Below are 18,267 nucleotides of genomic sequence, written 5' to 3' on the forward strand. Positions count from 1 at the left end.
TAATAGGATATCAGCTGTTACTCCAAAAAATAGAAATAAAATTTGAAATATTTCTCTGAAAATAAAATTTATATATAAATTATTCTGCATTAATATTTTATTGCAAAAACATCGAATAGTTTAAACAATACAATACATATATGCATAGGAATAATTATAAAAGAATGTATTAAAGAAATTATTTTTAAAATCTGCTGATTTTAGCAGTTTTTATAGTTGAATTGAATCTATTCAAGGTTTTAAATCGTTAATCAAACATTCCGATTTTTTACACCGATATTTTGATGGGACATATTTATCCCATTAAATCCTATTAAATGTTAAGTTTATTTTGCTCTCATTTGCAATATAGATTCAATAATAAAAATTATAAAACTCATTGACTTGTAGAGTTGCCAGATATCGGAACAAGATGGCAATCAGTAATATCAGAAAGTAACAACATAAATAGAGTAATAATAAAGATATGATACTCCTGTTTCTCTCGTCTCTCTAGAGAGAATGAATTATTTATGACAGTTACGTTAGTCGTTTGCACGTATCAATAACATAGGATAAGAGTGTGAGAATTAAAAAATATTTATGAATTAATATCATAAGTTCATAAAATAGAATTTAACCTTTACATCTTAAAATAGTTAATTATAAGTAAATAAATTGTATTTTATAAAACAAAAACTACTTTGACAATATTTAACAAATGGAGCGTATTCCTACATAAATTTTCAATGCAAGTGTGAAAAACATATATTTATTACATACTTGATAAAATATTTTATTACATTTTAGAAATGAGTTTGTGAAATATTTCAGCAATTAAAAATTTAAAAATAAATAAATAAATAATCCAATAAATTTAAAATCCGAAAAATAACTTGCATAATTTAATTATCAATAATAAAAACAATAATAAACAGAACAAAAATTACTACTTTGTCAATTATTATTCCATTATTAAAAAAAGAATAATAATATAATTATTATTATTGAAGTGATAGTGAAATTTTATTAACAATGTCTTCGGTAATTATAAATTTCAAATTTAGTAGAGAATTTTTATTTTTGAACTATATTTTTTTGTTTTTAGGATCAGGAAGTACTTTATAGTCCGAGCAAATGGAGCAAAAGATTCGATCAAATACAAATATTATCAAATCACTATAAATTTTCTAAAGAGGGTAAAATAAAATAAAAAAAAATTAATAAAATTATTTAAAATGATAATATTATGATAAAATAAAATGAAATGAGTTGATACTTTTTTTATGAAATAAATAATGATTAATTTATTATTATAGTTACCGAAAATGCTCGTAAAACTTTAAAATGTGAACTTGATATTTCGTATGGAACAACAAAAGGAACTAAATACGATATTTATGGAACTGATTTACCTAAAGGTATAAAATAGAAATTTTAATGATTTCTTTAAATATTAAAATATTGATGAACCAAACCTATTAATCATTATAATTAATTATCATATATTCATGATATTTGAATTTTTTCCTATTTAAATTTTTTAGAATGTAAACAATGAATTTGTTTAAATATTTTATTTTTAAATTAAACTTAAAGTCAATATTTTAAATATTTTTTTCAGACTCCCCTATATTTATATTCATTCATGGTGGTTATTGGCAAGAAGGTAGTAAAGATATATCTGCATATGCAGCTCCTGTCTTTGTTAATAAAGGAATTAAAGTTATAACCATTGGTTACGATTTATGTCCTAATGGTAAATTTTGTTTTCTTTTATTCCAATTTTGCTTTAAATATAAAATTGAAAACAATATTCTAAAAATATTAATTAATTTCAATATTTTTTATATTTTAGTTAAACTTAGGGATATAATATCGCAGATAAAAACAGCAATTACACATATACTAAAATCTGCTTCGAGTCTCAAATGTCGGTATGATATTATTAATATTTACATTATAATTTTGTTAATATACAAATTACAAATTTGTTCATATAAATTGGATATATAGGAATGTTTGGATGTCTGGCCATAGCGCTGGTGCACATTTAGCGTCCAGTATTTTATATGATAAATTATGGTTAGATGAAATGACAAAACATGGATACTTATATCTATTAAAAGGTATCGTGTTAATAGGTGGCATTTTTAATTTGGAACCTCTTGTCAATACTAGTAATAATATAGCTTTAAAACTTACAAAGTAAGTATCTGAATACTTTGATAAATTATTTATATTTCATTTATATTAATATGCAATATATATATATTTCAGAGATGAAATCGACGCATACAGTTTTACCATTCTCAATACTAAGAATAATACTCCTATCCAAGGGTTAAAAGTTATTGTAACCAATGGAGAATGTGATTCACCAGTATTTATCAATGAATCACGCGAGTGTGCTCAGGTACTCATGTTATTTAAATAAGTGATAATTTACTCAATTATTTTAATACATTCTATCTATTATAAAAAAATTTACAGTTTTTTTTTTCTTATTTTAGAAACTTATTACAATGGTTGATAATGTTCAATATATTTTGTTAAGAGAAAATATCGATCATTTTGATATCGTAGAAAATCTTACAAATGAGGAATTTATTTTGACGAAAATAATATTACGTAATATTTTCTATGATTAAAAAAGAACTTATATAGAAATAATATCGAAACGTACATATTGAACATACACTCAAATAAATTTATAATAAACATTTAATGTATAAAATTTATTTAAATATTTGTAAAAAATTTATCTAGTGTAATATATTAGTGTACTTATATGTTGATAAATTACAAATTGTCCATAAAAAAATTAGTATGTTTATTTATTGTAATCCGTTGGTCATCTATCGTTTATTAATTTTGCATAACAATGGTCGCGATGAATTATTTTTACTTTTTCTATAAGTCATTTGGATTGTGAAATTGATGAATTTGTTTTTGGACATTGAGAGGTACTTTCTTTTTGTTTTGTAGGTAACATTATAATTTGATTAGATTGAGAAATTTGTACAGTTGTGTTTTTTTGTTTATTTTGTGAATTTTGTATTTGGTTATTAATATCTACTACCTGATCTGTGGATAAATTTGATGACAAATGTATAGTTGTAGATTTTGTATTTTGCTGCGAAGATATAACTGGATCATTTTTTAATGCAGTCATAATATTTGAATTTGTCAGTCTTACATAATTGTTTGTAATATTTTTTACATTAATTATGTTTTTACCTGCTGGTATCACTAATGTTTTATAATTACCTTTTACAACAGGAAGTACCTTAGATTCAATTTGAATAGTTGAACATTGACGAACAGCTGAATTTTCTTGTGTAAGATCTTGTGTAAGATCTATTACATCTTTAACAATTAATGTATTTTCATTTTCATTATATTCATCTACTTTTTCTTGTATATCCTTCCATGTATCTGGAGGTTTAGCAAAAGAGCACACTCGTAACAATGGTTTTTCTTCTGTTTCTTCTTCTTTTTCTTGTAATAACTTATCATCCATTGGATCTTTATTCATAATATTAGGATCATCCTCTATAACACATACACATCATATATATTATAAAATCTAAATGTTTTTGTTTTTTTTAATAATTAATTTTCCATCAATATTATATTTGTACACTAACCTTTTGTTTCATCAATGGAAATTTCATTATTTGTTATAGTTGAAAACATTATATTAGGTAAAATATTTAAATGTGGTGTCACATTAGGTGATGATGCTGCATTATTTTCTATTGATTTCGATTCAAAATTATATTTACAATTAGATATATTCTCAACATTAATTTTTGATTTTGAATTATCATTACTATTATTTTTTAATTCATCATTCATATTTGTTTGGCATATTTCTTCTATTTTTGTGATATTTTTTTCTATGTTAGATTTTATTTTTATACATGTATTATTTTTAAATGTTTCACTCCCATCTGTACTATTTTTATCTTCTTCTGAATTAGTTTTATCCTTATCTATATCCAAATCTATATCAATTTCACTAACATCATCATCATCATTATCTTCTTCATCATCATTATCTTCTTCATCGTCATTTTCTATACTATTCTCTTCATCCTCTTCATTCTCTAATGATGTTTTAGAGTCTTTATTTTTCATTTCTTTTTCCTTTTTTACATATGTTTCAAAAACATTGGATAATCTCTTCTCACCCTCTCTTTGATTCTGTATCAATTTTTCAGCTAACATTGGATCTTTCAAGGCAGGATCTTCTTCATTTTCAAGAAATAAGGAATATGTATCCCAATAATCATTGTATCGACATTCTTTCAAATATTTTCCCCAAGCAATAAATGCATTTTTTGCTATAATAATAAATGTATATTTGATGTAAAATATTTATATTAATTTGAAAAAAATTTTAATAACTTACCAATTTCTTCCTGTCTTTTATAATCTAAATTTAAATTATGCAATTCATTACATTTTGTAACACATTTTAAAATATCATTATAATCTGGAAAAATTATTGCTTCTCTAAAAGCACCAATTTTTTTCAATTTATTTTTCTTTGATATTTTAGAATTAATAAAACTTGTAATAGCATGATCTACAGCAACAATTCCTGTAGTATGAAAATGCTTTGGTTGTAAGTATATGCGATTTGCATCAGGATTTGCTCCAGTATATTCACAGTATTTATTATAAAGTTCCACCATTCGATACTTATATTTTTCTAGTTTGATATAATTACTATTATTTTCATCATCAAAATTGATTTCTGATTCTTCAAGTTTTTTTATATATGTTTTACATTTTTCCATTGTTTTTAATATTACATTAATTTTTCTTTGTATAGCAGGATCCATTTCTTGTTTTTCTTCATCTGTATTAGTTGATATAATTTCATTGTCATTAAATACATTATTAATTGTATATGACATATTTGAACATACTGTAGTAACTACATTTAAATTATTATTTTTATTTAATTTATTTCCATCAGAAGAACAAATTTTGTTATTTAATAATAAAGATGATTTTCCTTTATAACTATTTTTCATTTCATTCATTACTTCAGCTATATATACAAATAATTTACTATCACTATTCATTATAGCATTTCTTTTATCATTTAAAAAATTAATAAAAGCTTTGGAATTAACATATTTAGGATCTAATTGTTCATAACGTCTTTTTAACTTATTAACAATAGTTTTCATATCTTCAGAACGATCTCTTTGCAAACATAAACTAATAAACATAGGAAATACATCCTGCTCCACAGAATATATAATTTTTTTTTCTTTTACAACCAATTTTGGTTTCAATAATGTTTTATTTTCTTCCTTTTCTTTTCTTATTTCTTTTTCTTCTTTCTTTTTTATATTATATAATTTAACATTGCTTTCTTCTTCACATATAAATACTTTTGAGCTTTTTTCAGAACAAGAAACATCATTATTTATTTCAGATATTTTTCTTTTTAATGCACATTCTTTCGTTTTTTCATAATTACTTGAAGAAGCTTCTATTTTTATATGAGAATTAGAATTGTTTCCTAATTTTTTAATAAATGAATCTTGTTTATCTTGTTTATCCTAAAATAATAAAATAATGATATAACTTTTTAAATTCTTTATTTATTATAACTTATAAATAATAAAAAATAAATAAATGATATCAATCGTTAAGAATTTATAATAATAAATACAAACCTGTTTTATATTTTCATCATCATCTGATGAAATACATATAATTTCATCTTTTGTATTTTCCATATTTGTTCTATTATAATTTAATAGAAAAGTTGGATCATATTACAATATATAAAATCCATCACCAAATTTGATTCATTTTGCGATTGAAAAATAACGAAATTATTATTAATTCTATTATAATTATATTAAATATATTTCATTATATATATATATTGTTTGTTTGAAAATACACATTGTTATTTAATTTATTACATATCATTTTATTTTTATTTTAACTTAAGACTAACAATATAGATTTAACAATATAGATAAATTTGATAAAATAGAATTATATATACGATTAATTTTAGAATTGGATTTTTAAGAAAATTTCGACTTTTAAAAAGTTAATGTAACATTAAAAAGAAATTTAAAATAGTTATAGAAATAAATAATGTTCAGATACTGTATTTACAAGCAATTATTAACTTTTAGGGACTTCACTTCGTACGTACCATCTTAATCGCGCAACTTTAAGTTTTATTCTAAATAACTGATTACAATTACTACTTGAAACAAAACTTAACAAAAAATAATAATATATATTCTACGTTCTTTTAAATAAAAAAAAAAACAATTAAAAAAGATTTTATAATATTAGAAAAAATAAAATATATTAAAGTGATTTAATTAACGTTAATTATAATATAACCTAAATTTATAATATTTTCGAAATAACCTAAATTACGTAGTTTTTATTATTATTTGAGCAAAATTTAATATTAATTTTGGATTTAAATCTAGAGATTTTTCATAATATTGTTAAGTTGGTATTACTAGAAATTTTAAAATAATAACTAAAAATAGTAATATATTTATAAGTATATATTTCCAATAGATAAATATTATACATAATATTTTTATTTTTAAAAGTTTAATTATAATATATTGTTTTTATCACAAATATATCTTTCTATTTTAATTTCTCAATTATTTTTAATTAATGTTAAGAGACATATCATATTATAATCATATTATATTTCATAAATGTATGAGATATTCATAAAAACATATTATTTGAAACATAAATTTTTGGGAAATATATAATTGGTGTTCACATTAAAAATAAAAAAAATTCTTCACTTGTTTACCATTATATGTTATGAAGTTATAATTTATTTTTTGTAGATTTGAAACTATCAGCAATTCAACCAATAGGTGTGCCTTTTTTAGTCTATCAGAAATAACCAATCAGATTCTATATTTAAGTATTCATATACTTCAGATTCACAATTCTAATAACGACACGCCATCTAGAAATCTCTGTATGTGTAATGATTGTGTCTTTACTTGTACAATATTGGATAATTGTAAATATGTCATTAACAAAGGTTATATGTCGAATGTAGTCTTTTATACGAAGTCATAATTTTAAAATCATTTCATTAAATCCTGTATGTTTAATATATGCTTAAACAATGTCAATAGACATCTATCAATTTTGATAATTTCTTTATACCATGATGGGAATATTGTATGAAAAGAGGCCACTAAAACGGCCAAAATTAGGGCCGCCTGACGTTTATCCTCAAGAACCTAAACAGAAAGAAGATGAACTTACATCTACAAATGTTAAACTTGGTTTTGCTACAATGCCCCAGATGTCAGAAGAATTTGGCACTGCAAGACATTGTAATGTCACTGCTGCCAAAGTAGGGGCATATTTTAATGCAATTTTAGCGAAAAAAGAAGAACTTTCTACAATGCCAGATACAGCAAGAAAAAGACAACAGATTAATCCAAAGGATAATTTCTGGCCAGTAACTGCCAGAACAAAAAATGGCATTGAGGCATGGTTCAAGGATTTGTCTGGATGTAAACCATTGATAGCTCTTGCTAAAAAGGCGCCTAACTTCAATAAGAAAGAAGAAATATTCATGATGCTTTGCGAATATCAAGTACCAATGCTACGAGCAGCTTGGTTCATTAAACTTAGTTCCGCTTATACAGTAGCAGTATCAGAAGCTAAAATAAAAAAAAGACAATTACCTGATCCAACTACAGGTAAAGTCTATTAAATTATATTATATTTAATATAATATAATATAATATTATATATATAATAATATAATATAATATTAGCAGAAAAATAGATTTTTTCAATATATTTACAAACATATGAAATAATACATATATTTATATATCAAAAATTATATAGATTAAGAAATAAATATGTTTGATATATATTTAAAATTATAATTTTTAATCTACATTTGCTTTCATGCAATTTTGCTTTCATGATAATTTATTTATATTTTTATTATAATAATAAAAAATATATAAATATATATGCATGCATACATATATTTATATCATTTATACATACATATATATTTAATAATTTATTAATATTTTAAATACAATGATATATATTTTATATATTTGTTCTAATGCAATAATAATTTATGATTAATTATTTATATTTATAATTACATACTTTTTAAAAATAAATAAATGAATTATTATTTATCATTTATAATTTTTTTTTGTTTATTTATTTAGAATGGACAGGAACACTTATTAAGTTTTTGAAGGATCAACTTTCAAAACTACAAGAATACTACCACATAAATAATCATATAACAAATAATACTAATACTAATGGCATTATAAGCAATTCTTGTAATGGAAATAATACTGGAAATAATAATAGTAATAATAATAGTAACAATAATGTCAGTAATAGTACTAATAGTAACAATGGAGTTGCCAATAATCAACCAGCTACACCAAATTCAAATAATCAAGTAATAACTGGAAATGCCATAAATGAGGAGCATAAAATAGCTCTAAAACAATGGCATTATTGTGTACAATTGGCAAAATATATGTTTGAAGAGGGATTATTAGATAGACAAGAATTATTGCAATGGATTCTAGAATTATTGGACAAAATTAAATCTTCTCCTTCGGAAAATGGAATTTTGAAACTTCTGTTACCATTAGCATTACAATATTTAGAAGAATTTGTACAATCTGAATTATTAGCTAGACGTTTAGCATATTTGTGTTGTCGTAAATTGGCACACATGTGTAATAATGTGGAAACCAATGCTAATCCACAAAGTCCAAACATAAGTAAAAATGATGTAAATATTGGGAAAGATACTGCCATTGCTAATCAAATTCAAAATCCATTAACTATTGCTTTTAATGATTATTTATCTTGTCCACATCACAGAGATGTAATCTATAGTTTATCAACAATAATACAGGTAAGACTTATATAACATAATAATACAAGAAAATATAATATATTAATATATTATAATATATTTACTATATTAAAATCTAAGAAAAGTAAATATTTTCAAATCTGAAAATCAAAAATTTATAATAGAATATTCAATTAAAGAAAAATAGTTTTAAATTCTTTCATTTTTTCTATTTTTTACTTAAATAATGTTTAAGTAAAAATTTTTTACTTAAATAAATAAAAATATTTTTATTTTATCAAATGTTGTTAGTTGTGTGTTATTAATAGTTTTTGTAACAAAATGAATATAGAATAGAAATAAAATAGAAATAAAAATAAAATTACACTTAATATAATAATAATATAATAATTTATTTATATGGTAATAAACTTAATTTCTTGCCAGGTTATTACATTAGAATGTCCCACTGCATTAGTGTGGAATAGTGTTGGTGAAGGAAAAGCACCATCTGTATTAAATGGTTCTCCTTTAGATTATTTACAATGTCCTCCTACAACTTTGCCATGTCCACCTGTAAGTGCAACTAATCCAATAATCAAACAATTGAAAATTGCTCAAAAAAATATTCGAGCAAGATCTCAAGCTGCTGAAGGAAAATGGTCATGTGATAAATGGCAACAAAGCAGTGCTGGAATAACAACTACTAAAGTATTAGCTGCATTAGATGCTCTAGATCGGCATAGTTTTGATAGAATGGATTCTAGCAATTCTTTAGATACATTATATGCTAAAATATTTACATCACCATTGAAAGATAATGCCAATGAACGAGATACAAAAGTAGAATATAATCCACAACAAGATTCTGCTGTAGTTGAAATTTTATGTGAATGGGCAGTAAGTGCAGAAAGATGGGGAGAACATAGAGCAATGGCAGTTGCAAAGTTACTGGAAAAACGACAAAGTGAAGTTACTGGAGAAACAAATGATAATGATGATAAAGATAGTATCTGTAGTAATGGAAATCCACCTGTGCTTCCGATTTTTCAGTCATTACTTATGAAATTTTTGGATATGGATGCCCCGGTACTAGATAATACAACAACTCAATCAAAAGTTCAGTTTACGAATTTGGTTCACTTATTTTCAGAATTAATTAGACATGATGTATTTTCACATGATGCATATATGTGTACACTCATTTCAAGAGGAGATCTCATACAAGGTAATATATACATTTAATGATTACTTAAAAAAAAATCTGTTTTAAACATTAAAAAATATTAGTTTTAAATGAAGAATATAATTGAATAAAAAAAATTAAACTTATCTTTGAATTGAGTTTATTTAATTTCATGATAGATTATATCATGAAAAAAAAAAGAATTTAAATAATTAGAAAAATACATAAATATACATAAGAATAATTACAAGGAAAATTTGAATTATTCGATTTTTATCTTATTTTTAATTATTTAAACAAAATAAAATAAATACAAAAATTCATACATTATAAACTTGATTTTCGACAAACGTTCTATAAATGTTTTCATTACAAATTCTAAAAATTAAAATTCTAAAAAATTATGAAAAACTAATTTTAGGTTTCATAATATTTTAAGATTTGTATTAAAACATAATATTATTTTTATGCAATTTTATATTTGTTTTATAAATTTTTTTATAAATATTTGATATTTTAATATAATTCATATTAGATTTTTTTAATATAATTATTTTTTATATTTTCATTTTTTTCTCATTTATTGTCAAAAATACAAATTTTATTATCTTATTTAGGTCCTGCAGCTAGCAAACCTGGAACTCCAAATAATCGAGAACCAATTGATGAAGAATGCCTATTTCCTGGAATAGAAACAAAATTGGAAGTATCAGATCATGGACGAACAATGGATTATGATGATAGTAAAATCGACGACGATTTAGATAAATTATTACAGCATATTAAAGAAGACCAACAAAATAGCATGGATGCTCCAGATAGTCCTAAAGAAGATGCACTAACTGGACATGGAACCCAAGAAGGATTGGATTCAAAAATACCATCAAGTCATAGTAGACATTTGTTATATACAACACATTTTCCATTACCACAAGTAATGATTAATATTCAATATTAATCAAATCATTATTATACATATATATATATAATATATATTTATATACATATATAAATTAAAATGTTTATATGTTAATATTAATATTATCAAATGTTATATATGTATGTAACTAAATATGAATTAATGATTTTTTGATAGTAACGAATATAATATTATATTTTATTTTTAGGATGAAACATGCAGTCAACATGATTGTAATCAACGACATGTATTACTCTATGGAGTAGGTCGCGTTAGAGACGATGCTAGACATATTGTTAAAAGAATGACTAAAGAAGTATGCAAATTATTTGGAAAAAAATTTAGTATTGATGTTGCAGAAGGTGGAAAAGTGAAGAAACATTCTCGGAATGAATTTAACTTCGAGGCAATTACACTAAAGTTTCAAAATTTAAGTTATTTTGATCAACATGTAGTAACGTGGCAATGTGCAACACAAGTTATAGAAATGTTGAATACTTTTGCGCTGGCTGGATCGTCTTATTTACCGGTTCAAGAACATGTAGCATTTTTATTTGATTTAATGGAACTAGCACTAAATATATATGGTCTAATAGATGTTTGCATACAAATATTAAAGGAACTTCCAGAAGTTGAAACACAGTTAGGAGTTAGAAATAGTCAGCTCGCTAGAAGTTATACTACAAGTTTAAGTTTGTATGTTGTAGGAGTATTAAGAAGATATCATTGTTGTTTGTTATGTAAGTATGAATATTATAAATAAAATTTATTATATATATATATTTTGTGAATATTTAAGTAATGGACATTATAATTATACTTAGCTTAATTATTTCAGTATCTCCGGAACAAACAACGGCAGTATTTGATTTACTTTGTAAAGTGGTAAAGCATGTATCTAATCCTAGCGATTGTAGTTCCGCTGAACGATGCGTATTGGCACATCTTTATGATTTATATTCATCTTGTTCTTTGTTGAAAACAAAACCACATGGAGTGGAAGCATTTAGTAATGCTTATCCTAAAATTCGAACAGCTCTTTATAGCACATTACAACCGACAACGTCGAGTCATGTATATAATTCGCAATTCATGGTGGATGTTTTTACTAGTCCAAGACGAGGAGGGAAAATTGAACCACAATGGGCTAGACAATTGAACGAGACACCAGCAAATCGCTATAGTTTTGTTTGCAATGCAATAGTTGCAGTTTGTAGCGAAACGGATAACGATAAATTAAACGATATCGCAATAACATGCGCGGAATTAACAGCTTGTTGTAATGCCCTTAATGCCGAATGGCTCGGAGTTCTTATGGCACTTTGTTGCTCTTCAAATAGTTCTACTTTTTATATTGATGTATTAAATCAAGTTGATGTACAAGATTTAAGCATACATAATTCTTTGGCTGTATTTACATCAATTTTAATTGGTAAATTTTATATTTTATAATTTTATATTATAAATTTATATTTATTAATTTTGTTGTTTTTGTAAAAAAGTTTTTAAATATTTAACAATTTTATATTATATTTAAATTAAATAATAGTAATTATTTAATTAAATTAATAGAAATTAATATATTATTATAATAGACATCTTTGATGAAATTTATTAAAATTTTTGATAATTTAAATATAAATAATTAAAATAATTTTTTTTTGTTTACAGCAAGACATTGTTTCTCTTTAGAAGATTTTGTTGTGCATATAGCATTGCCATCATTAGTTAAAGCTTGTAATGAGGGTCGTGGAGATGCAGATATGGAAGCTGAAGCTGGAGCACGTTTAACATGTCATTTACTTTTACGACTTTTTAAAACAGTTGAATGCCCTCAACCAGCACTATATTCCGTGAGCACAAGCCCTCATCCTTTACCAAATGGAAATTCCAGAGGTTATAGTATAAAATTAAGTTGTGACAGACATTTGTTGGCAGCTGCTCACAATAATATTAGGGTTGGTCCAGTTTTAGCTGTACTTAAAGCTATCTTAGTTGTCGCTGATGCAACTGCTGGTAAACAACCACCAAAGAAACCAGATGTACCAATGAATCATTCAAATAAAGCAGGGGGACCAGCAAGTGTTGGTGTCGGTGTTGGTGTGACTACAGGTGGACCAAGTGAATTATCTATTAGCCATATCTTAGGTACCAGTGATATTTTAGGAGGTGGCGATGACTTGGGACTTGATTTAGCAATATCTTCGTCTAGTAGTAGTGCTGGAATGACTACAGAAAATGTAAAAGGATTGTCAGACTTCGCACAACATGTTCTTAGGCAAATTTGCAGTCAAGAATGGGTACTAGAAAGATGTTTACAAAATCCAGAAGAACTTTGTCATCCTGATATGTTGCTTGATAATATGTTGACGCCTCGTCAAGCTCAACGATTACTTCATATGATTTGTTATCCTGAAACTTCTACAGATGCATTTATTGATCAAAAGACTCACATAACAAATATATTAGAAAATCTAGAACAATGGAGTTTAAGAATGTCGTGGCTTGATTTGCAACTCATGTATAAACAATTTCCTCCAGGATCAAACGAACTTTCACAATGGTTAGATACTGTTGCTAAAGCTGCAATTGATGTATTTCAATTGAATACTATGACTAGTAAATCAGATAAACGATCTGGTTCAATATGGTTAGTTGCACCACTCGTTTCAAAATTACCAAGTGCGGTACAAGGTCGAGTTTTAAAAGTAGCGGGTCAAGTATTAGAATCTGGAAATTGGTCAAAGACAGCAACAGGTCGTGAGAGAAATAGATCAAAATCACCATCTCTATTTAATCATCAACCTTTCCTTTCGTTAGTACTCACTTGTCTTAAAGGTCAAGATGATCAAAGAGAAGGTCTTCTGATGTCTCTACATTCACAATTATCACAGTTCTTAAATATTAGTAAAGAAGAGAAAAATTTCGCTACCGAAGATCCTAAAACGAGAGAGGTATTACAAGATGCATTGCAATTAAGATTTAGTCTCGTTGGTGGAGTTTTCGATACTATACAAAGAAATACTACTGCTACCACAGACTGGGCTATTTTATTGGTTCAGTTGGTTAGCTATGGTGTTATAGATTTAAATAATAATTCCGAATTATTTACCACTGTCATAGATATGTTAGCAACTTTAATACATTCTACACTAGTTTCTGATTCACAATCTGAAAAAGATGAAAATAAAAAACACTATCAAAATTTGATGAAAAAATTAAAAAAGGAACTTGGCGATAGAAATTCTTCCAGTATTCGATATGTCAGACAATTGTTACCACTGCCAAAATTAACAATGGAAGTTATTACATGTGAGCCAGTTGGATGTTTAACAGATACAAAAGGCAATAAAATAGCTGGTTTTGATAGTATTGATAAGAAACAGGTAAAGAAACATAAATTAAAATATTTTATATAATATTTAATAAAAAAAATTTAATAAGAAAATGATACAAACGTATGTTAAATTAGGGTTTGCAAGTATGTGATTCTCAAAGAGTATCTGCATGGGAAGTGTTAGAGGGCCATAAAAATCCAGCACCTATTTCTTGGGCTTGGTTTAGAGCAGTTAAATTAGAACGTAAACCTCTTACGTATCAAAATGCTCATAAACTTTTACGATATCATACACATAGTCAAATTAGAGCTCCTAGTCATTATTTGGATCCACCGCCATTACCTCCAGAAGATTTAGAACCAGACAAGAAGGAATCAGAACCTGGCAAAGCTGATACACCTATGAGTATTGATTCCCCTGGAAGAGTAGCAGGCAGTGTTGGTAGTAGTGGAATTGGTAATACTATTACCAATAGCAAAGGAAAGGCTATGAAGACTCGAAGACATAGAAGGAATAAAGGAGCTGCTACGCCTACTACACCTGTCTCACAGCAAATTCAGGTTTTTTTTTGACTTTTTATTTCAATTTTTAATATTTTTTTAGTTTTATATATTTATATTTAATATTTTTTATATTATAATATTTTTATATTTTGTATATAGCAACCACCAAATCAACTACAACAAATGGCATTTGGAAATCAACAAGTACCTGTCAGCCAACAACCTGGAATGTTTACTAATCAACCACCACAACATCAACAGCCTTGGTATACTAATCAACAAACTCATACACCAGCTCAACAATATGGATATGGTCAACAATTACCACCAACTCCAGTTGGACCAAGATATGATAGGCCAGGCATGAATAATCAATCAAAACAAGCACTTTCTCATATGTTACGTTTACGATTACCGTCCAATCAATTAATAAATTCCCAACAACAACCAAATGCTACACCTGTTGGTGGACCAGGAGCATTTCAAGGAATGCAGAGACAACAATTTATTAGGCAACAATTAAGAGCTCAACATGGAGCTCCTAACATCAATCCACAGCAAGGAATGTTTGCTTCACAACAACAGCAACAGCAGCCACAACAACAAGGAATGTACACTGGAATGCAACAAGGTACATTCCTTATATATTATTCCTTATAATGATAATTATATATAATGACAATTGATAAGATTTATAATGACAATATTATAACAATTTATTTTATGTAATAAATATCTTAGAGGTTATAATATATACTATAAATAATATTTTTTAGCAGGAATGAATCAAAATTATGCAGGATATGGAGGTCAACAAATGATACCACAGCAGCAACAGCAACAACAACAACAGCAACAAGCACCTCAACAGGCACAACAGCAGCAACAACTATTGCAACAGCAGCAGCAGCAACAAGGTTTAATAAATCAACAACAGAATATGATGTTTACTAATCAACAACAAATAATGGGACCTCAAAGAGGACAAGAATATATACCACAACAACGTATGCAACCTGGAGCTACAAGACCACCGTACCTTCAGGTACCATTTAAGAAAAAAGTAGATATAATTTTAATAAAAATATTTTTAACAAAACATTTCAAAATTTTTTTTAAAACGGAATTATAAATTATTATTTATATTTTTTAGGCTCCAAATGTCACAATGAATACAATGGGTCCAATGGGAGGTGGAGTTCAAAATCAACCAGCACCACCCTACAGGCAAACTAGTGGGAAACCTGGTACAGTTGGAGTAACAGGTGTAGGCACTAGTAATGTTGGTTTACAACAAAATCAACAATTTCAACAGGTAAATTCATTATACTATTTTTTCGTATCACAGATTTGAAATATCTTAATATAGAATTGTATCATATTGAAAATTTTGATTTATTTCAATTGTTTAATATCATATAGAAAAAAACTAGTAATGAAATTTTTTATAAATTTTAATTTTTAATTAAAAAAATATCATCATAATTTTGTTGCATCACACTAAATCTATTTATACAAATAAAAAAATATAAATACAATATACACATATATTTTTAGATTAAATTTATTTTAAATAAATAGCTTTAATTATTTGAATTATTAGCAACAGGCGATAAACCAACAACGTATGAGGCAACAAATGCTTGCAATGCAACAACAACAACAAGCACAACAACAACAACAAGCACAACAGCAGCAACAACAAGGTAATGCTGCTGGACAACAACCAACTCAACAATTAGTAACGCATTTACAGCGGCACTTGAGTCAACCTCCGCAACATTATCAACATCAACCGCCGCCTTATTAGGATTTAATATGTAAATAATTACGATAATTGTATAATTTACATAAAGCGTGTAAATCTAGTTCACAAGACTTATGTAACTTAATTTACAATGAATGTGTAAAGCGTGCCATGACAAAGGCAATAAAATGGAAAGAATTTCAGAAAAACATTAAAAACTATTTCTTTAGTTTTTACTTCTTTTTAATATTAATAGTTTGTATACAAAAAACTTTTATTTATTTTTTTTTAGTAGTTTATAATTCATATATTTGCAAATCAAATATTAAAATATAAATTTTTTTTTTATAAAATTGATAATAAATTCCATATTTTTTGAAATTAATAATATTAAATACTTAATAATACTAAGTGTAATATAACTTATTTATCAAATTGCTTACAGATAAACAAATAAAATTGAATTACAGATAAAAAATTAAATAAAATTTGATTATTAATATTAATAAAATTTATTATTTTATATATCTGCATTGCATATTCTAAATATGAATAGAAAAAATAAATTTATCAATATCTTTATTAATATAAAAATATTTTATATTAATATATTAATGCATTTAATAATATAATATAATATAAAATTTTTTTTACAAAATTTAAAAAAATTTAAAAAGAAAAAAAAATAACTTTTTAAAATATTGTATTATATAAGTTTATTATAAATTAACCAATATTATTACTTAATTTATTAATAAATGTATTAATAAAAATATAAACAAAAAACAATTAATAAACATATAAATAAATATAAATATACACAAAAAAATTTTTTTTAACAGCCTTTAATAATTATTTATTTAAATACAAAAAATATATTTTTTATATAAATATAATTTTTATATAAATAACTTATATATATTTATAAAAAATATACATTATAATATTTTAATTTTTTTTATTTAAATCTAATACTATATTTAGTTATATTTATTCAATTTATTTAAATTATATTCAATTATTGTAAATATATTATTATTTTAATTATTTCAAATATTATTTTATTATTTTATTTAAATTTTGATCACATGATTTTGTTCATATCCGATAATTCGACTCAATGAAAATAATTTTATTACTTAGATGAAGTTATTATATATACAGACAAAAGGATATCATATAAAAAAACATATACATTATTCACTGAATCAACTTATTATATATAGGTGAAATAAATATATAAAAAAATTTATATATAAAAGAAATAAATTAAAAAATTTAAAATAGAAATATGAAATAAAAATGCACATTTTAAATAACAATGTCAATCAATATTCTATTCACATTTTGCTAACCAATAATTAAAATTGTATTATTGTATATCATTCTACTGACATATATTATTGTATCTTGAAAATTTTAAAAATACTCTCTTGGAAAAAAAATATTTCTAACATATTTTTTATATATGTCCTTTAATAACATTTAAATTTAATATAAAATTTTGTTGTATTATTATAATTAGAAGAGATATTTATAAAAGATAATTTATTTAAATGAAATAAATAATCTTTATAAATAAAATAATGTTTTGTAAAAAAATAAAATATAATAATTTTTTAGGAAAATTATTATATTCATATTTATATTACAATAAATATATATTTTTTTTAAATCCACCGGTAAAATTTACGTG

The 18,267-nt window shown here is 24.6% G+C and overlaps 3 protein-coding genes across 13 annotated transcripts; 2 read left to right on the plus strand and 1 right to left on the minus strand.

Annotated features, from left to right (window-relative positions):
* Window positions 1-205: 205 nt before the first annotated feature.
* Window positions 206-2,707, plus strand: KFase (kynurenine formamidase). 3 transcript variants are annotated; one of them, XM_086911042.1, is made up of 8 exons: window positions 206-1,023; window positions 1,088-1,178; window positions 1,299-1,400; window positions 1,604-1,738; window positions 1,838-1,916; window positions 1,996-2,187; window positions 2,260-2,395; window positions 2,473-2,707. In XM_086911042.1, exons 1-8 carry the CDS (start codon window positions 1,015-1,017, stop codon window positions 2,533-2,535), a joined length of 807 nt encoding a protein of 268 aa, XP_086767168.1. In that variant the 5' UTR covers window positions 206-1,014; the 3' UTR covers window positions 2,536-2,707. The 3 variants fall into 3 exon arrangements, with proteins under 3 accessions (XP_086767168.1, XP_012340139.1, XP_086767167.1); XM_012484685.3 differs by having other exon boundaries at window positions 2,493-2,707; XM_086911041.1 differs by having other exon boundaries at window positions 222-518; window positions 2,493-2,707.
* Daxx (Daxx-like protein) lies at window positions 2,421-6,372 on the minus strand. 2 transcript variants are annotated; one of them, XM_086911039.1, is made up of 5 exons: window positions 6,179-6,308; window positions 5,682-5,751; window positions 4,397-5,564; window positions 3,630-4,328; window positions 2,421-3,534 (listed from the first exon to the last, which is right to left on the minus strand). In XM_086911039.1, the coding sequence occupies exons 2-5, from the start codon at window positions 5,742-5,744 to the stop codon at window positions 2,900-2,902; spliced, it is 2,565 nt and encodes an 854-aa protein (XP_086767165.1). In that variant the 5' UTR covers window positions 5,745-5,751; window positions 6,179-6,308; the 3' UTR covers window positions 2,421-2,899. The 2 variants fall into 2 exon arrangements, with proteins under 2 accessions (XP_086767165.1, XP_031771484.2); XM_031915624.2 differs by having other exon boundaries at window positions 5,682-6,372.
* A 606-nt stretch (window positions 6,373-6,978) lies between these two features.
* kto (mediator complex subunit kohtalo) lies at window positions 6,979-16,789 on the plus strand. Of its 8 annotated transcripts, none has more exons than XM_086911043.1 (12): window positions 6,979-7,727; window positions 8,226-8,938; window positions 9,326-10,106; window positions 10,682-10,998; window positions 11,192-11,723; window positions 11,822-12,415; window positions 12,655-14,369; window positions 14,456-14,881; window positions 14,984-15,455; window positions 15,601-15,887; window positions 15,978-16,139; window positions 16,428-16,789. In XM_086911043.1, exons 1-12 carry the CDS (start codon window positions 7,184-7,186, stop codon window positions 16,632-16,634), a joined length of 6,750 nt encoding a protein of 2,249 aa, XP_086767169.1. In that variant the 5' UTR covers window positions 6,979-7,183; the 3' UTR covers window positions 16,635-16,789. The 8 variants fall into 8 exon arrangements, with proteins under 8 accessions (XP_086767169.1, XP_086767171.1, XP_086767173.1 ...); XM_086911045.1 differs by having other exon boundaries at window positions 16,434-16,789; XM_086911047.1 differs by having other exon boundaries at window positions 15,601-15,869.
* Window positions 16,790-18,267: the final 1,478 nt, after the last annotated feature.

Source organism: Apis florea, unplaced genomic scaffold, assembly GCF_048593485.1.
Source record: "Apis florea isolate Af1SG1 unplaced genomic scaffold, ASM4859348v1 contig_3203_pilon, whole genome shotgun sequence".
NCBI classification, from domain to species: domain Eukaryota; kingdom Metazoa; phylum Arthropoda; class Insecta; order Hymenoptera; family Apidae; genus Apis; species Apis florea.